At 38.7% G+C, this 20,530-nt stretch overlaps 1 protein-coding gene across 7 annotated transcripts; it reads right to left on the reverse strand.

The window, feature by feature from the left end:
• Positions 1 to 1,216: 1,216 nt before the first annotated feature.
• Positions 1,217 to 20,205, reverse strand: LOC148199025 (putative glucose-6-phosphate 1-epimerase). Of its 7 annotated transcripts, XM_088114182.1 has the most exons (8): positions 19,697 to 20,203; positions 18,025 to 19,605; positions 17,692 to 17,775; positions 17,254 to 17,467; positions 16,995 to 17,069; positions 15,879 to 16,013; positions 1,583 to 2,746; positions 1,217 to 1,495 (listed from the first exon to the last, which is right to left on the reverse strand). In XM_088114182.1, the coding sequence occupies exons 4-6, from the start codon at positions 17,362 to 17,364 to the stop codon at positions 15,936 to 15,938; spliced, it is 264 nt and encodes an 87-aa protein (XP_087970308.1). In that variant the 5' UTR covers positions 17,365 to 17,467; positions 17,692 to 17,775; positions 18,025 to 19,605; positions 19,697 to 20,203; the 3' UTR covers positions 1,217 to 1,495; positions 1,583 to 2,746; positions 15,879 to 15,935. The 7 variants fall into 7 exon arrangements, with proteins under 7 accessions (XP_087970308.1, XP_087970303.1, XP_087970310.1 ...); XM_088114177.1 differs by lacking the exon at positions 17,692 to 17,775 and having other exon boundaries at positions 17,254 to 17,691; positions 19,697 to 20,205; XM_088114184.1 differs by lacking the exon at positions 17,692 to 17,775 and having other exon boundaries at positions 19,021 to 19,605.
• Positions 20,206 to 20,530: the final 325 nt, after the last annotated feature.

Here is a 20,530-nt window from a genome sequence, read left to right on the forward strand (position 1 = left end):
TTCCGTGTCTTCTCTTTGAAGAACCGAGTCTAAATAGTATAATCCACCATTTCCTCCAAGTCTAGATAGTAGAGTATTGCATTTAACTAAAGGTTTTGAGAACAGAAAAACGTCTTAATAGGAGTGATGAGGGTGCACACTCATGACTCTTACAAGAGATGATTTTCCTTTCTTAAATTCTGAAGGTTTGAGGAAAGATATTACAATTAGTTAAAACCTTCGAAAATAGGGAGATATAATACCATAGTTTAGGTTTCAAAGGATGAGTGAAGATGTTAGTGTTTAGAAGTAATGTTTTAAGAAGTTTCGAGAACAAAATGAGGAGATGAGATATCTTACGTTGCACAAGAAGAGTTGAGTTCAAAGACTAGAATAAAAAGAGCTTTGGAAAAGCATTAGTGTCACAAGGAATCAACCATGTTCTGTATATCAGTGGTGTGAGGAGTGAAATTATCATACGAACTCATTATAAAACGTAATAACAATAATTCTCTGTGTGAACAGAGAAATAACCCGCACCCAACCCAACCGTGAAACATGTAATATACTTAGCTTGGCAAAGGTTTGGGGAGTGAACTCATCTAGTTTTTAGTATGTGTACCGAATGAGAAAATTAAAATTAATTACTAGGGAATTATGATGCGTATATGTTTAACTATTTATTAAAATGAATTATAAATTAATTAAGTAAATGAAGTCAATCTGTTGCTACTGGTTTTCACATGATATTATCTTTGATTATTAGTTTATGTGAAATTTACATATATTATGTCTAGTATACGGCTGCTCATGATTTCATAATTCATATGATGAACATATACTGCTTGTTATTATTTTATGGTATAGCAATTCGTGGTTGTTTTGAGTGAACTTCAAATTTATAAACATGTTTGATGCATTCTCAACTATTATTTGTCATTTACTTGTGTAATTTATAATTTTAGGGTATAGGATTGCGAGTTATAAAACTTAAGTAATTCTGGATAGTGTACTAAATTATATTAGAATAGGTCTTAAAATTTTAAGTGTAGATACCAGTTAAGTGAATTAAGTAATAACTACCATTGCAAATTAAATCGGCTAAGACACATATAAAGATAATAAGAAGATGTTTAGATTAAATGAATCAAGGAAAAACATAAGATAATATTAATTTCATTATGAAAAAAAAATATATATATAAATAAAAAAAAATCATTAACTAGAATATAAAACAAAGCAGATAAAGATCACAGTACATAAATAAAAATATAATGTTCAAGTGTCGGCCACAAGTGACCGTTAAGAGTACAGTCCATAAAAATATAAAACTTTAATATGGAAAGTGGTTATTGGGGGAGCGATCTTAAGGTAAGCTCCGTCGAGGGAGCTCTGGTACGGAATGCAGGAGGCATAAGTGGAGGGATTTGTCGTTCATTTATTTCGTCGTCGATGATGATCGGAATGGGGAACAAATCCAGCAGCCTCGGTGCCCTCATAACTACCCAGTCATATTCTTTCAACAAAAAAAAAATTTGTATGTTAATAATAGAAGAGGAAGAGAAAGATTCAATAAAAATAGAGATATGATCAGAGTTCTTACCATACATGTATCGCGGCAGCAAAGAAAATATAGTGCCAGTGGGGTCTATCTCCGCTTGCATGTGCCTGACCCGATTGCCATGGTTGTTGAACCAGCATTGCACGTTATATTCGCTGGCTTCTCCGAAAGTCCTTAGTCGAGACGCGATCTCAAAGATTTGGGCTCTGCTTGGGTGTGTGACCCCATAATTGTATATGTTGGTCATCATCTTAATCTGATCATCAGTAGGACGCCACCGCTGACAGGTGGATCTCTCTATTTCCATTTTTATTACTCCTCCTTCCTCTCGAAGTATTAAAAAAAAAATAAAGAATAATAAAAAAATAAAAATAAAAAAATAAAAAAAAATAAAAAGAACAAAAACAAAACAAAAAGCATAACAAAAAAATATATATATATATTAGACTCTTAATTCAGTGTTTTCTTTATTTGTTTTTGTTTCCTTTTAGGTTTATTTTATCCCGTTAGTCTTTGATGTTTCAGTGTCTAGTCTCAGATCTGTTTCACGGTCCTTGCAAAAGGGTCCTAAACGGATCTATGTCCAGTTGTCCTTGTCCATGTTGTTCATGTAAATTAAGTTTCTGTGTTTATTTAGTTTTAAGTGGGGTACGTGGCGTTGTTCTACCCGATTGTCTCTGCCATACCTTCAATTGAAGGGAGATTAACGTCTGGTTTCCAGCCTATATACCCCTTAAGTTTTAAGACAGTTGTGTTTTAAGTGTTTTAAGTTTAGAAAAATGAAAAAAAAAAATTTATAGGAGAAGAATACAGAAAAGCAAATAAAGCGGCAAAGGGAGGAAAGAAAGGAAAGAAGGAACGAGAAACTTGAAGGGGAGTAAGGAAAGAAACAACATGACGAAAAAAAAAAAAAAGAAAGAAGGAAAGGGAGATCCAAGGTTCTGAGGACTTACCCGGAGTAGCAGGGCTTACAGAAGCTCGGCGCAGATCTCAGACACTCCGAAGACACACTGAGGCAGAGGCTCCGCGCAAATTCCAGATGCTTAGAGGAGAGAAATGAGAGAGAAAGAGAGGGACAGAGAGAGAGTGTGGGCAGTCAGAAATGTCGCTCGACGCGGAGGACTGGCCCTTTTATGGCCAAAATTTTCCACTGTAGCTACAGTTCCGGTCATTGCCACCGAAACTGTTGTCACAGTACCGGTCATCCTTCATTCAAAAAAAAAAAAAAAAATAAAATAAAATTTTAGGTTAGAGTACAAAGTTGGAATTATAGGTTAGAGTACAAAGTTTCAATATACTAAATTTATATTGAAATTATAGGTTAGAGTACAAAGTTGGAAGTTGGTAAATTGAAAGTTTTGAGCTATAAGTGATGATTTGGCATAAGTGGTTAGGTTACATAAATCTGGTATGAGAGTTAATGTGTATTTAGGTGATGAGATTTTAAATTAAAAAGTTTTTGTAAAAGGAGGAGATTTTAGGTCTATTATTAAGTCAATTATGACTTAGGGATCTCAGTAGGGAGAAGTCGTATGTTGATTTTAGGAGAAAACCGTTAGAGTAATATCTTCTTGTTAGTAAGTTCAACCATGGGAGAAGCTCTTCGCACGAGGAAATTTCTCTTAAGCACATTAGTCAACATTCATTTAGTTTTAATGCTACTTAACTAAGAAAGAGTGTGTTAGATCTTTCTCACATTTTAGAAATAGATGCGACTACAAACAAAGAAGATGTCTCATTACAAGGGCAACCCATAAGTATAGAAAACCATCGAACAAAATGACTTAGAGGAAAGATCATCAACTTAGTCAAAGTAGTTTGGGAAAGAAGAGTAAATGAATTTACAAGGAAACTAGAAGATAAGGTGAAATAATCATAACCTTATTTTTATGTCGAATTTTCGAGGACGAAAATTTTTGTTGTTGGGGAGAATGTAAGACCCATGAAAAATATTTACTTTAATAATAATAATTTTATTACTAGTAGTAATAAATTTCTTTGTGAATGGAAAATATATAAGTTTATAAAATGTGGAAAGATTAATAAGAAATTTTGGTAGCTTAATTTGTAAGACCCATGAAAAAATATTTATAATAGTAAATTTTAGCATTTTATTAGTAATAATAATTTTAATGGATAGAAAAATGTAAATTTTTGGATATAAAATTATAGTAATTCTAGAGGGAGAGTTTCAAATTTTTGATAACTTATTTAGGATTTTTTTTAAGAAAAGTGAATAGTCAATAGTAAATAGTAAATAGTAAATAGTGAATAGTGAATAGTTAAAAAAAATATTAAAATAAATTGTGGAAGAGAACACTCCACGTAGAATTAATCATTCAGAGATAAGAATGGTGAATAAAAAATAATATTTGAATAGTAAAAATGAATAGTAAAAGTGAATAGTAAAAATGAATAGTAAAAATGAATAGTAAAAAAAATTTTTGGCTATAAATAGCCAAGGGGGGGAGGCTGAAGATTTGCACCAAAATTCTAGAGAAATTGTGAGAGAAGAGAGTTGGAGGAAATTCTAGTTGAAGAGGGGAAATTCTGGAAGTTTCCGGAGAACGGTTTGAGAAGAGGAAACTAAGTCTGGAATAGAGGTAAGGGGAGCTAACCTTGAGTATCTCCTTTTGTATTATCTTGAGTCTTGAATATGCTATATTTTGCTTTTGTCTGATCTTAAATCTTGAATATGGAGTATTTTGTTTCTGTATGATTTTGAATTTAAATGAGAGTATGCTTTTGTGTTGATATCCAAGTGTGATAGTTGTAAAACGTGATATTGATTATGTTATGCCATTTGTATGTTATTAGTTGTTTATTTTTGTATTTTGGAAGGATTAGAAATTGTCTAACCGGCTCTGCCAGATTCAATTTCTTGTTTCCCCAAACATTTTATTGCTTTCCTTGTTTATTTTTATCGTATTTTGGAAGGATTAGAAGTTGTCTAACCGGCTCTGCCAGATTCAACTTCTTGTTTCCCCAAACGTTTTATTTCTTTACTTATTTATTTTATTGCATTTTGGAAGGATTAGAAGTTGTCTAACCGGCTCTGCCAGATTCAACTTCTTGTTTCCCCAAACTATTTATTGCTTTACTTATTTATTTTATTGCATTTTTGGAAGGATTAGAAGTTGTCTAACCGGCTCTGCCAGATTCAACTTCTTATTTCCCCATACATGTTATTGTTCTTGTTATTTAATTATATTGTATTTTTGGATGGATTAGAAGTTGTCTAACCGGCTCTGCCAGATTCAACTTCTTGTTTCCCCATGAATTTTTATATTAGGATTATTTTTATGATTGTCAAATATTGTATTCTTATATGACCATTTACAGTAATATTTTATTATTGTTAATTGTTTATAATTATCTTGTATGAATTTTATTATGAATGTTTATTGTGATGATTGATATGAAATTATGCATTTGAAATATAGTATGAGTCTCGGGGAGACTCTAAATTGGCATGGTATTAGTGTATATGTTGATGTTGAGGGTCCTGTTGTTGGTGGTGATCCTAAAACTCTAATAATTTTCCAATCTCAATTAGAGAAGGATGTATTATGTGGTGAGAGTAGTAGGAGGTCCTAGTCTATGTTCATAGACGTTAATGGACTAACCTTGTGGGTGATGTGATATATTATATTTTTGGCCATAACTGTGTTGTAGATGTCACCACAAGTGCATGACCACCCGAGACTTCCATCAACATTATATCCGGATAATAGAGTCTAGTATAATAATTGCATCTTACAAGAATTTATGGTGAATGTATTATGTATATTAATAGTGTCATGCTTTTCTTTGAATTGTGCATGGTAGCTCACCCTTACTTGTTTGTTTGTGCCGGAAAAATCTTATTTTTGCGATGATCGTATAATGTTTTTGTTATACGGGAGCAGATGAGGGAACGACATTTGAACCAATTCAAGTGAAGGAGGAAGCAGCAGAAAAATGAAGATAATTTTAAGAAGAAAAAAAAAATTAAGAGTGTTTTTATTTGTGTAAAAATATAATGTATTTTCAGTGTGAACCATTTTACTCATAAATGGATGATTGTAACAATGTACGATGTTTATATTATTAATGAAATATTTGGTGTGTGAGATGTTTTATACTTTGGGGCGTTACAGAAAGTATTTTGGTGGTTGAGTTTTGTGAAGTCTCGGAAATTTAAAACCATGATTACTGTCAAATCTGTCATTATTTCACTGCTGAGTCACCTGACTACTTCCATAAATGCAACGCGCCACACGTTCAGTGCATTAAAAACGCACTAAACGCTGCATGCAAGAGCGCCACTTGTCGCGTAGAAGTTTCGGAAGTCAGAAGTGAGAGTGCAGGTGTCAGCAGAGGAGACGCTCGTTCGTTTGGGCGTGGAAATTAACAAAACTGAGTTTCGAAAAACTCTCTCTCACCTGCACGCACTCTTCTTCTTCCTCAGAACCAAACCTTTCATTTTTCTCCAACTTCTCTCTAGAACCAGTTCACCTTCTCTCTACGATAACTCCTTACCTTCTTCTCCGATCAACTTACAGCACCGTAGGAACGTTCGCCCAGCTGTGAGCTTCCTTTTGGACCGAACAGCTTCAAGAACTGGAACTGGTAAGTCCCCTTTCCGTAGCTCGTCGTTAGGGTTCTGGAAAAATAGGGTTTTTAGTTGCATGCAAGCATGTATTCATTCTAAGTGATCTGTATTCCGTGGTTAGATTGTGTTCTGGAAGTGTCGAGAACCTAAGAACAACGTAGTGGGACGAAGTCACATTCACATCTAGGACAAGCTTGATTTCCAATCCGGGTAAGGGAAGCTTATATGTTTAATTTATACTGTATGTTGTACGATCTGAGTTGCATGTACGAACTGTATGAAGTATGAGCTGTTATGGATGTTCACTGATATCTGATATGATTCTGGTTTGATTGAGCTGTCATGAACGAGCACTGCTTGTATGTATTATATATGTTATTGATTTTGATTGAAAGGCATGTTGATTTGATTACGTATGACTTGAGTATGGTTATTGTATGGTTGGAATGATTAAAATGTTGAGATCTATATGATGATGATATTTAAGGTGAATTAAATCTGGAATGAAAGTTATAAAGTTTATAAATTTGAAATCTGGAAAATTTTGTTAAGGTTGAAAAATCTGAAACTTTAAATCTTCCCTTTGATAAATGACGCTCGTCACTGTACGGTCTTATACCGTTCGGTTTCCCTGCAAAAGACTTAGAATTGAATTCTTTCATTTGGGAAGAATTCGGTGTGAGAGCGAGCGTTTTTATTGAGTTACTATGTTGAGCGTTCGGCTCAACATAGAGTGTCGTATGCCTTAACTTAAACAATGCTGAAATAAGAACGTTCGGCCTTATGTCGAACGTTCGTCCTTAATAGTGCTCGGTTCCATATTGAGCGTTCGTCCTAAAGAGCGCTCGGCATTTTGCCAAGCGTTCGTCATGATTTGTGCTCGGTCATATACCGAGCGTCCGCTTTAATAAAGAGTTCGGTCTTAAACCGAACGTTCGATATTATTCCCTGCCGAACGTAAATAGCGTTCGTTCAAGTATTTGAATATTCACATTCTTACGTTCGTTCTAATACTAGTATCGGTCTTCCATGTGCAAATTCCTTCAAAGAAAATTTCTAAGTAGTATTAACCATCCTTCCTATATTAAATCTGGTTCAAGATCTTTATTATGAAATTTTCTAAGTATCAGTACTCCTTCAAATTGAGTCGTTTCATTTAACTGACCCAACAGAGAGTCACGTTCGTCCATCCAGTACTTATTTTAGACGTTCGTCCTAATTCTTCAAAGGACTGAACGTTCGTCCTTTTATGCTCTTAAAGTTAAACATGAGAATGATGATAAATTATAAGATCTTACCATGCGAACACTATATTGAGTGATTCTATGAGTATGGGATTTGAACGAGCGTTCCATGGAGGAACGTCTCTTATATATATTTTGAATATTAAATTTGGTAAAGTATGACTGTGGATAAGCTAAGCCAGGCTTGGTCCATCCTGATATTCCGTGACACTCATTCTCAAGTAGAGAGGAGTAGTTCATGTGTGGGAATGGCAGGAGGTCCTTAGTCCATAAGTTAACATGGGCGACGTAAGAACGGACTAACCTCGAGTGGCAGCTGATTAGGTATATCCCGGCTACTACACCACTTGGGTGCGAGGACGCTTGTAGCTACACAGATCATACAGTCCGGACGGTCGTCATAATTATATATATATATATAGTCATATAATGTTACATGAGTGCTTGCGTGGAATGATATGTTTATTGTATATGTTGATGTATGATTTAAACTATATAAGCTTACCCTTTCGTTTCCTTGTGTTGTCGCCTTGTATATGTACGTTCGTCCTGTCATTGCAATGATCATCCGTGTGGATGTGAGCAGATGGAGGTGCGTCACTTGAAGAAGTGCTAGAAGAAGAAATTTTGGAAGACGCTAACCTGGTGGAGGTAGAAGTTAAAGCAGAGCCTTAGAGCGCTCGCGAGTGTTTGTAGTTAGTTTTATTTATGTTATTTTGAACGTTCGGTTATAGTTTTGTAAGACCGTTCGTCCCTGAACTCTTGCTTGTATAAGCGTTCGTTATTTCTTTATGTTTATGCCGTTCGGCAATTAGACGCTAGTTCAGATTTGTAAGACTGCATTGTTTTATATGATTAATGTAATTAATTCTGATTATGGTAATTACTATATGTTGGGATGTTACATTAGTGGTATCAGAGCAGTTTTGTCCTTTTAAGGAACACTGTAGGCTATGAGTGCACTACGTTTTTGCTGTGTGCTTATTATGTGAATGAGTTATTGTTTTAACTCTTGAACATTACTAACGCTCGTTTTTCTCTGATCTAGAGAACTAATGGCACCTAGACTTCCTCCTCCTCCTCAACCGAGCGAGCCTGATACGTCCAACAACACCAGGTTGTTGGAAACAGTGGTGGAACGACTGCATCAACAAAACACCACTTTAATGGAACAGAACGCCACTCTGATGCAGCAAAACCAGGCCGCTATGCAGAGTTTGGAGGCCTCTCGTGCCAATTCTGAGACGACGCAAAGACAATTGATGGAGATCTTAGCTGCTACAAGACACACCCCGGGAGCGTCTTCTTCCAACGCTGCCCCGCCTGCAGCTGAATGGAGTTTGGAGAGTTTCCTCCAACATCATCCGGCTAAATTCAGTGGGAAATGCCTTCCTGATGAGGCGGACCAGTGGCTGAGAGACATGGAGCGTATTTACGATGCTAAGAGGTGTCCAGATGAAAGCCGCTTGGCTTTTACAGAGTACTTGTTGACTGGTGAAGCTAGCCACTGGTGGACGAGTATGAAAGCCATCTTAACGGACGCTCAGAATCCCATCACCTGGGCGGTTTTCAGAGGCAAATTTTATGAGGAGTACTTCCCAGATAGCGTTCGTTACGCTAAGGAAGTTGAGTTTCTTCAACTGTCACAAGGGGCAAAGTCAGTGTCGGAGTATACCAACACCTTTAAACATCTTCTGAGGTTCAATACGATGGCCACCAATGAGGAGTGGCAGTGCAGGAAATTTGAGAATGGGCTGAGAAGTGACCTGAAAGTATTGATCTCAAGTTTATGTATCCGGTCGTTTCCTGCTATGGTTGAGCGAGCCAAGGTTCTGGAGAAGAATATGGCAGAGGCGGAACGGTTGAAGAGGCAGCAACAGGTGAGTAGGGGATCGATCGTGTCCAGAGGAGGAACTGTTCAGAGGAGACCTCCATACGCTCGTCCAAACCAGCCTTCTCAGACGAGCGGATCTCAAGCAGTAATCCCTGTCGGACAGTCTGGACAGGGAAGTGTGGTTTGTTTCCGGTGCGGAGGACCGCATTATAGGTCTTCTTGTCCTCAGTTGGTGGGAGGAAAGCACTGCAACCATTGCGGAAGGAATGGGCACTTGGATCATGAGTGCAATATGAGTGGGCGTGCAGTGATGAGGCCGCCGAATGCTGGGAGGAATCAGCCAAGAGGAGGACGAGCCCAAGCGAGTGGGCGAGTGTATGTTATAACGAGCGCTGAGGCAGCGAGCTCAGGTAACCTTATAATTGGTGAATGCATGCTGTTTGGTAGACCGTGTTGTGCTTTGTATGATTCGGGGGCAACGCACTCCTTCATCTCGAAGGCGTGTGTTGAAAAGCTGGGATTAGAAGTGAGCGAGATGCAGTTTGATCTGGTGGTGTCTACACCAGCAGCGGGTGAGGTTAGGACGTCCACTATGTGCGTCAAGTGTCCCATAGAAGTGGAAGGGCGTAAGTTCAAGGTTAGCCTCATCTGCTTACCTCTTCAAGGTTTGGAGGTGATTTTAGGAATGGATTGGTTGGCTACCAATCGCATTCTTATTGATTGTGGAGCGAAGGAATTAATCTTCCCTGGTGAAGAAGAAGAAGTTCTTTCAGTGACGCTCGGCCAACTGAAAGAAGACATTATGGAAGGCGCCAGCTGTTTTCTCATTATGACGCATGAAGATGGAGAAGTTGGGAATGCGAATTTAGGACGATCGTCCACTAGTGACAGCAATGGACGATCGGTTGTGAAAGAGTTTGCGGACGTTTTCCCGGAAGAGATACCTGGACTTCCCCCTCGTCGTGAAGTGGAGTTTACCATTGATTTGGTGACGACAGCGGCTCCTATCTCGGTTCAGCCATATCGAATGTCGCCTGCTGAGTTAGCTGAACTCAAGGAGCAAATTGAAGAGTTGATAGAGAAGAAATTCATTAGGCCGAGCGTATCACCCTGGGGAGCGCCCGTGCTGTTAGTAAGGAAGAAGGATGGCAGCTCTCGGTTATGTATAGACTATCGGCAATTGAATAAGCTGACCATCAAGAACAAATACCCATTGCCAAGGATAGATGACCTGCTGGATCAGTTGCATGGGGCTGCAGTGTTCTCAAAGATAGATTTGAGATCCGGATATCATCAAATCAGGGTGAAGGAGGACGACATCCAGAAGACAGCCTTCAGGTCTCGCTATGGGCATTATGAATATGTGGTGATGCCTTTTGGAGTAACGAACGCTCCAGCCGTGTTCATGGAATATATGAACCGCATATTCAGGCCTTATTTGGATAAGTTTGTGGTCGTCTTCATAGATGATATTCTCATCTATTCCAAGAACGAAGACGAGCATGAAGAACATCTTAGACTTGTACTTGGAGTGTTACGGGAGAAGGAGCTATATGCCAAGTTGTCTAAGTGTGAATTCTGGATGAAGGAGATTCAGTTTTTGGGTCATGTGGTGTCGGCTGGAGGCATCTCGGTAGATCCAGCGAAAGTGCGAGCGGTACTGGAATGGGAGAGTCCGCGTTCGGTCACTGAGGTGCGTAGTTTTGTTGGATTGGCGGGCTACTACAGACGTTTCATTGAGGGTTTTGCTAAGATAGTGGCGCCGCTAACTCAGTTGACTCGTAAAGACCAGCCGTTCGCCTGGACCGATTGTTGTGAGGCCAGTTTCCAGGAGTTGAAATTGAAATTGACGAGCGCTCCAGTGTTAGTTATTCCAGACGCGTCTAAACCTTTCGAAGTATATTGCGACGCCTCTCACCAAGGTTTGGGTTGTGTTTTGATGCAAGAGAAGCGAGCGGTGGCTTATGCGTCTCGTCAGTTGAGGATTCACGAAAGGAATTACCCAACGCACGACCTGGAGTTGGCAGCGGTCGTTTTTGCGCTGAAGATTTGGAGACATTTCTTGTACGGATCCACGTTCCAAGTCTTCAGTGATCACAAGAGCCTCAAATATTTATTTGATCAGAAGGAGTTGAACATGAGGCAGAGGCGTTGGCTAGAATTTCTGAAAGATTATGATTTTGAGCTGCTGTATCACCCTGGGAAAGCTAACGTGGTAGCGGACGCTCTAAGCAGAAAGGTGGTGCATGTGTCGTCCATGATGGTGCGCGAGTTGAGCTTAGTAGAGAGTTTCAGAGATCTAAGGTTACAGTTTGAGTTAGAACCGAGCAGCATCAAGTGCTGTAACCTTAGAATATCTAGCGATGTGTTTGATCGGATTAGAGTGAAGCAACGTGAGGATGAAGAGCTGGTGAAGATTTTGAGCGCGCTCGGTTCGGATCAAGCTAAGGAGTTCAATACGGGAACGGATGGCATGTTGCGTTATCTGGGTAGGACGTGCGTTCCAGATGATGGCGAGCTGAAAAGAATTATTCTGGAGGAAGGTCATCACAGCCGTCTTAGCATGCACCCTGGCATGACTAAGATGTATCAAGATCTCCGGAAATCATTTTGGTGGCCTGGAATGAAGAGCGATGTCGCTCGTTTTGTGGCATCTTGTCTAACCTGTCAACGAGCGAAGGCGGAACACCAAAGACCTGGCGGCCTACTGCAGCAATTGGAAATTCCCGAATGGAAGTGGGATAGCATATCCATGGATTTCGTGACCCATCTACCACGTACGGTCAGAAATCATGACTCGATTTGGGTGATTGTGGACAGACTAACGAAGAGCGCCCACTTCCTGGCCGTGAACTTGAAGATGTCGATGACGAATCTGGCTAAGTTGTATATTAAGGAGATCGTTCGTCTGCATGGAGTGCCTTCAAGCATAGTTTCTGACCGAGACACGAGATTCACATCTCGGTTTTGGCAATCTCTACAAGGTGAGTTAGGGAGCAGACTACAAATGAGTTCAGCGTATCATCCTCAAACGGACGGCCAGTCTGAAAGAACTATCCAGACGTTAGAAGACTTGCTGAGGACGTGCGTCCTAGATCACTTGGGCGCATGGGATGAAGTCTTGCCACTGGTGGAGTTCACGTATAACAACAGTTTCCAAGCGAGTATTGGAATGGCACCGTTTGAAGCACTTTATGGGAGAAAATGTCGAACGCCACTTTGTTGGTTCAAGGAAGGAGAGAACGTGCTAACTGGACCCGAGCTTATCCAGCAAACGACCGAGAAAGTCAAGCAAATTCAGGAGAGGTTGAAGACGTCTTTGAGCAGGCAGAAATCTTATGCTGATAAGAGGAGAAGACCGTTGGAGTTCGCTGCTGGAGATCATGTGTTCCTTCGACTCAACCCAATCACTGGTGTAGGCCGAGCCGTTCGTCCAAAGAAGCTGTCTCCCAAATTCATTGGACCATACCAGATTCTGAGGAAGATCGGACCAGTAGCGTACGAGCTTGCATTGCCGCCTCAACTATCAAACCTTCACCCAGTTTTCCACGTTTCTCAACTTCGGAAGTATATAGCGAATCCATCACATGTACTGGAATTGGAGGACGTCCAGCTTCGTCCAGACCGAACGTTGGAGCTGCATCCAGTCCGTATAGAAGATAGCCGCACCAAGTACTATAAAGGCAAGGAAGTTCGTTTGGTGAAGATGGTGTGGGACGCTAAGACTGGTGATTCAACGTGGGAAGTGGAGAGTGCCATGAAGGACTTATACCCTAATCTATTTCCGGGTGAGTCTTTAATTTTCGAGGTCGAAAATTTTTGTAGATAGGTGGAATGTGAAGTCTCGGAAATTTAAAACCATGATTACTGTCAAATCTGTCATTATTTCACTACTGAGTCACCTGACTACTTCCATAAATGCAACGCGCCACACGTTCAGTGCATTAAAAACGCACTAAACGCTGCATGCAAGAGCGCCACTTGTCGCGTAGAAGTTTCGGAAGTCAGAAGTGAGAGTGCAGGTGTCAGCAGAGGAGACGCTCGTTCGTTTGGGCGTGGAAATTAACAAAACTGAGTTTCGAAAAACTCTCTCTCACCTGCACGCACTCTTCTTCTTCCTCAGAACCAAACCTTTCATTTTTCTCCAACTTCTCTCTAGAACCAGTTCACCTTCTCTCTACGATAACTCCTTACCTTCTTCTCCGATCAACTTACAGCACCGTAGGAACGTTCGCCCAGCTGTGAGCTTCCTTTTGGACCGAACAGCTTCAAGAACTGGAACTGGTAAGTCCCCTTTCCGTAGCTCGTCGTTAGGGTTCTGGAAAAATAGGGTTTTTAGTTGCATGCAAGCATGTATTCATTCTAAGTGATCTGTATTCCGTGGTTAGATTGTGTTCTGGAAGTGTCGAGAACCTAAGAACAACGTAGTGGGACGAAGTCACATTCACATCTAGGACAAGCTTGATTTCCAATCCGGGTAAGGGAAGCTTATATGTTTAATTTATACTGTATGTTGTACGATCTGAGTTGCATGTACGAACTGTATGAAGTATGAGCTGTTATGGATGTTCACTGATATCTGATATGATTCTGGTTTGATTGAGCTGTCATGAACGAGCACTGCTTGTATGTATTATATATGTTATTGATTTTGATTGAAAGGCATGTTGATTTGATTACGTATGACTTGAGTATGGTTATTGTATGGTTGGAATGATTAAAATGTTGAGATCTATATGATGATGATATTTAAGGTGAATTAAATCTGGAATGAAAGTTATAAAGTTTATAAATTTGAAATCTGGAAAATTTTGTTAAGGTTGAAAAATCTGAAACTTTAAATCTTCCCTTTGATAAATGACGCTCGTCACTGTACGGTCTTATACCGTTCGGTTTCCCTGCAAAAGACTTAGAATTGAATTCTTTCATTTGGGAAGAATTCGGTGTGAGAGCGAGCGTTTTTATTGAGTTACTATGTTGAGCGTTCGGCTCAACATAGAGTGTCGTATGCCTTAACTTAAACAATGCTGAAATAAGAACGTTCGGCCTTATGTCGAACGTTCGTCCTTAATAGTGCTCGGTTCCATATTGAGCGTTCGTCCTAAAGAGCGCTCGGCATTTTGCCAAGCGTTCGTCATGATTTGTGCTCGGTCATATACCGAGCGTCCGCTTTAATAAAGAGTTCGGTCTTAAACCGAACGTTCGATATTATTCCCTGCCGAACGTAAATAGCGTTCGTTCAAGTATTTGAATATTCACATTCTTACGTTCGTTCTAATACTAGTATCGGTCTTCCATGTGCAAATTCCTTCAAAGAAAATTTCTAAGTAGTATTAACCATCCTTCCTATATTAAATCTGGTTCAAGATCTTTATTATGAAATTTTCTAAGTATCAGTACTCCTTCAAATTGAGTCGTTTCATTTAACTGACCCAACAGAGAGTCACGTTCGTCCATCCAGTACTTATTTTAGACGTTCGTCCTAATTCTTCAAAGGACTGAACGTTCGTCCTTTTATGCTCTTAAAGTTAAACATGAGAATGATGATAAATTATAAGATCTTACCATGCGAACACTATATTGAGTGATTCTATGAGTATGGGATTTGAACGAGCGTTCCATGGAGGAACGTCTCTTATATATATTTTGAATATTAAATTTGGTAAAGTATGACTGTGGATAAGCTAAGCCAGGCTTGGTCCATCCTGATATTCCGTGACACTCATTCTCAAGTAGAGAGGAGTAGTTCATGTGTGGGAATGGCAGGAGGTCCTTAGTCCATAAGTTAACATGGGCGACGTAAGAACGGACTAACCTCGAGTGGCAGCTGATTAGGTATATCCCGGCTACTACACCACTTGGGTGCGAGGACGCTTGTAGCTACACAGATCATACAGTCCGGACGGTCGTCATAATTATATATATATATATATATATATATATATATATAGTCATATAATGTTACATGAGTGCTTGCGTGGAATGATATGTTTATTGTATATGTTGATGTATGATTTAAACTATATAAGCTTACCCTTTCGTTTCCTTGTGTTGTCGCCTTGTATATGTACGTTCGTCCTGTCATTGCAATGATCATCCGTGTGGATGTGAGCAGATGGAGGTGCGTCACTTGAAGAAGTGCTAGAAGAAGAAATTTTGGAAGACGCTAACCTGGTGGAGGTAGAAGTTAAAGCAGAGCCTTAGAGCGCTCGCGAGTGTTTGTAGTTAGTTTTATTTATGTTATTTTGAACGTTCGGTTATAGTTTTGTAAGACCGTTCGTCCCTGAACTCTTGCTTGTATAAGCGTTCGTTATTTCTTTATGTTTATGCCGTTCGGCAATTAGACGCTAGTTCAGATTTGTAAGACTGCACTGTTTTATATGATTAATGTAATTAATTCTGATTATGGTAATTACTATATGTTGGGATGTTACAAGTTTGTTTTCAACTAATACCAGACTTCATTAAAAAATATATTATAATACTAACTATTTATAAAAATAAGTTTGAAGTTATGAGAATTATGACTGGAGAGTGATATAACGAGAATATAATTGAACACAAAAATTTTACCTCTTAAAAGAAACCACTGGTAAATGATGAAAAAATTAAGATAATTATAAGTGCAGATGAACATATGAAGCTCAGTTGGAAAAAAGTAAATACCGATTCATAGTTTGAATAACCAACCGCAATGTCTCGAATCTCAGCAACTTCAACCTTTTAATGCACAGCCCATCGGTCCCATTTGTACAAAGCAGGAGAAGTGCTATTGCTTTTTGACGCACCACTTTTGACCCACTTTATTGAATACAGACATGAATTCAATTACATCACAGTCAACATCAGAATTCTTGACAATGTCATTCAATTGTAAACATCATTTATAATAAAAATATTGACTTCTAGATTACTTTAAAAGCCATTTATAGCATAATTCAGCCAACTAACCATGAAATAAAAACAGTGATAGTATACAAAATTTATGTGAAGGTTATTGAATTATGCACGTATCACTGTAAAATGGAAAATGCCAAAAAAAGATGCATGATCACATTGTCCACTAATCACTCGTTTTATCTCTGTCATGAGAGGCAGATCATAGCCGTAACCATCCAATATAAGCAAATTGGAACACCAAAGCTAAATTATCCATGCCGTGGAACATATCATCAAATCCATGGAGAGAATAAACTCGGCACCAACTCAACAAATCTAATGCTTAAAGAAGGAGCATCCATAGCAGAACAGAAGGAACCAACTGACTAATGACCTGGTAACACTTGAAAGCCATTCTCACAAAAAACATAGGCCTCTATAAAGCACTATTTCTAGCCTAAGATCATAACAACATAAAACCTGACACTCCTACTGAACAGCACTATTTCTACAACTAGATGCTGCTACATTGCTGGATGTAGTAGCAGCATTAACTCAGACCCATTTTTCATTATACCAGTATTCAACCCCAGTGGTTCCAAAGGACAAAAGCACTACAATGTACCATTCTTCCCTGTTTTTCTCTTGCATCGATGTGATTGATGGACAGCATAGAATACTATGATTCATCAAAATCCAAACTCTTCTTAAATTTATTGATTATTTCGGCCAATGCCCTTCACATGCCAGTTGCAATATAATGCAGATTATCCCAAAATGAAAATTTTCAGAAAGCAAGATTATGAAATATTGACATGTTTTCCTTATCAGCGCTGACAACTAACAAAATTCATATAATTTAAAATGTACAAATTGATTTTCAATCAAAATTGAAAGACATACCTTGCTGCTTGTGAATAGAAGTTCTTCCCCGTGCTCATTCCGCCATGAAGTGACCTGCGCCCCATGTAAGCTTACCTAATTTCGAGAAAAAACAGTTAATCTAAGTAATCGTAGTAATTAAATTACTCAAACTACAAATATCTTTACAGACCAAGTTATCCACATCAAGAATTCGCATTGGATGTCATAGTAAATTTTAAAATCATAACTTTACCAAATGTTAAAACCGACACCAGTTTTGCAATGAACAATTTCTCACCCGTGCCGAAGAACCCCTTAGGGTCCGAAGCAGAACTTGATCAATTCCATTCCAGTCCTTTGTAATTTCAGTTGCTGCTCTATAGTCCCATACGGCTGCAGAATGCCCCATTCAAATTACTGCAGATCCTAAATTTCTTCAGCAAAATCCTATTAAGCTTCTCAAATTCGGAACATGCAAATGCCAGAGGATTGAAGGGGTCTCCACCTCACACCTATACCGTAACAAACACGTGAATTAGCCTCCTCGTCAGTTAAATCCAAAATCCCAACACCCAATTTCACTCAAAATTTCTTCTCACTGGTATGATTCAGATCTACGGAACAATAAACCTATTTAAACAAGAATCTGGAATGTGTGATAGAATTCCACGAAAACTCCAGAAAGCCAAGAGCAGAAACATTACACTGAACATTTAGCAATTGAATACCAATCTACCTGGTACACATCCAAACATGTCCTTAAAACTTGTCCATGTCCTTAAAACTTGTCAGATTCACAGCAGAAAAAGACAATTAAACACTGAAAAAACATAATAACTATCAGTAAATAAATAAATCACGCACGCATACATACATATACATACACACACATACATATATTACAGCTGTAATAAAATTAAAATTTTCTTTAATATAAGCAGAATACAATAACCATAATTTCTTCAGGAAAATTCAAATTAAGGAAGAAAAACCAAACACTAATAAATCTCAAGAGAATACTGAATAATAAATCTCCCATTAACCAAACACTGGTAATAAGTTTACTTACTTCAACAATCCGGAATCAGGAATTCTAAGTCTAAACCGACACCAGGTCTTGGATGCAGAGAGAAGCAGTAGTAGGAGCCAGAATAATGCATGACCTCTGTGAAATGAGTTAAGAAAATTCACACATCCAATGACACGAGGCAGCACATGCTCATCAAGTACATAGATACATACATGACGAAGAAGAAGCGTTCAAAAAGTTGAAAGGTACCCTTTTCTTAGAAGTATGCATTCAAGACCATACTTGCAATTGAATCAAGAAAGTTCAGAACTTTCAACAACCCCAAGATTTGAAAAACCAAAAAAACTACAGCAAATGGTAGGTGGCAATGTTGTGTGAAGGCGAGATAAAACTTTTACAGAAGCTTAAGATAAGGAGCAAAAACCGGTCTTGTAAATTCTGTGTCTGTTGGCTGCTGAAGAGATCTAGTTCTTGGACGTGGAGATACGAAAAGTAAATGTACACATGTACAAACCGTTAAAAAATTTAAACATTTTTTAATGACAATTAAACTACATTAATTTTGTGTACAAGATTTAAAACCAGAATAAAATATACACCATTCCAGTACAGGGTTGAAAGCTACTTTTTCTTTGGACTGTGGTGGACAGAATCAAGAGTCACATACACAACACACAGCACAACACAATCGAAGGTGATGGATGAATCCATCTCAAGATGTAAACCAATAGAAAAAACAAAAAAAAAACACTTTTGTCTTAAACACAGAACACACAACACAGAGGTATCACATCACTTCAGCATACTATTATAAGGGCATGCGTAGATGTTCGGTATTTCTTCCAATGAGGTGTGCAAAATGGATTTGTCACCGCAATCCCGGGCTTATCTTTCAATTTCTCTTTCTTTTTTCTTTTAGCACGGAAACACTGACCATTTTCTTTCTTTTTAATATACTGAGACAGAGCACACAAAAAAAGAAATTGAAATTCCCACAATAAAAATAGGTTTAAAAATAGGATGGTCACTTCTCGCCTTCAAAATTTGCCAAATTGTTTGATCCTGAAGCTTCCTGGGACAAGGTTTGTTCTTTCAGTACATCCTTCATATATCCATTCCTGGACGAGAAGGAGAAGGCGTGGCGGTTGAGGAGGTTGATGTAGAGGGCATAGGCGGTTAAACCCGTCATCCCTAATTTCTCATACTTCCCTTCGGTGTGCAAGTTCAACCTGCCATCCTCGCCCTGCGACGAAGACACTTCCCTAAAGTCCCTCAAAAACCTGTGAATAGCATCGTTCACGTCTTCCACCCTTATGTTAGTGCCCCACACAAAGGTGGGCCTGGCGTCGTCCATGTCGTAGCCATCGCCGCCGTCAGACGAGGCCGCCGCGTCATATGTTGTGGACGTAGGTGTGACGGGAACGCGCCCACCTCCGCCGACGCCTTAGCGGGAGCGCGGCGCGGTTGGGGTGGCTTCGGAGGAGGCGAATCGAGATCAGCGCTCCGACGGAGTGGCGAATGCGGAGGGAGTGGAGGAGCGGCGGCGGCGGCGCCTACTTCCCGGAGAAGAGAAGGTGTTGCTGATGGGGCTGGAAAGGGAGTCGTCGGGGGAAGAAGGACCTATCAGAAAGGAGGTTTGAATAAATTAACAAATCAGAAAATTCGGAAAATGAAAACCGAAAGAAGAGACAGAGAGAGGAGCGGCACGAACCGTTGTTGAAATTCGAAGAAGAATCGGAAGCCATAGATTTGGTTGTCGGAGAAAATCAGATACAGAAGCAAGAGTGAGTGATATAGAAAGGGCGGTAACTCACCCGTCATCCTCACCCTTCATACATCCTTCCTATATCCTTCACAGAGGTCGATGTATTCAGGTCAGACTCTGCCACCTGCAAATAAACTGATACGTGAGCATGTCTCCTGTTAATTTTTCATTGTATTTTAAAAGAAAAGGTATTATTATTTAATTATGTTAAATTAGGGATTCAATTGATCATTTCTAAAATTAAAAGATTCAATTAAAATGAACGCATAAATACAGGAACTTCCGAACCTATTAAAAAAAAATATTAGCTGCACTGAACAGTTTCGGCCTACATGAAAAGATTCATTTTAATATTGGTAAAAGAAAAGAAAATAGAAGATCTTAGGAAAAGGAAAGATTCATTTTAATATTGGTAAAAGAAAAGAAAATAGAAGATCATAGGAAAAGGATTTGTGGCTGTATTCAGCCTTTTGGTCTAAAATGTGAACTTTTAAAATAAAAAAAGTGATGATTAAAATGAAGTTAAAATAGTTTTAAATCAAATTCCAATATATTTACATATTTTTAATATTAAAAAAATTATTTTCGTACATTCTGATTTAAGGATTGAAAGTTATATTTTGTTTTACAAATTTATTGAAAGAATAATTACAAAACAAAGATTTTATATTACTTCAATAACCATAACATTGTTGATGCAATCAATAACCAACATATTTTAAAGTATAATGCTGAATTTGGTTCTAGGTAAAATGTTTGGTGGATTACATTATAAACAAC

The sequence above is a fragment of the Vigna umbellata genome, chromosome 4, assembly GCF_029865625.1.
Source record: "Vigna umbellata cultivar VRB3 chromosome 4, Vumbellata_1.0, whole genome shotgun sequence".
In the NCBI taxonomy this organism is placed as follows: domain Eukaryota; kingdom Viridiplantae; phylum Streptophyta; class Magnoliopsida; order Fabales; family Fabaceae; genus Vigna; species Vigna umbellata.

Bases quoted from the DNA above. Each gene is read 5' to 3' on its own strand.
- LOC148199025 (XM_088114177.1), bottom strand. From the start codon at position 17,059: ATGGGGCGCAGGTCACTTCATGGCGGAATGAGCACGGGGAAGAACTTC. The intron at 16,014-16,994 runs GTATGTCTTTCA...TATTCAATAAAG, and splicing joins TTCTATTCACAAGCAGCAAG to TGGGTCAAAAGTGGTGCGTC. The intron at 2,747-15,878 runs GTATTTACTTTT...TTTTGAATGAAG, and splicing joins GTTATTCAAACTATGAATCG to GATGACCGGTACTGTGACAA.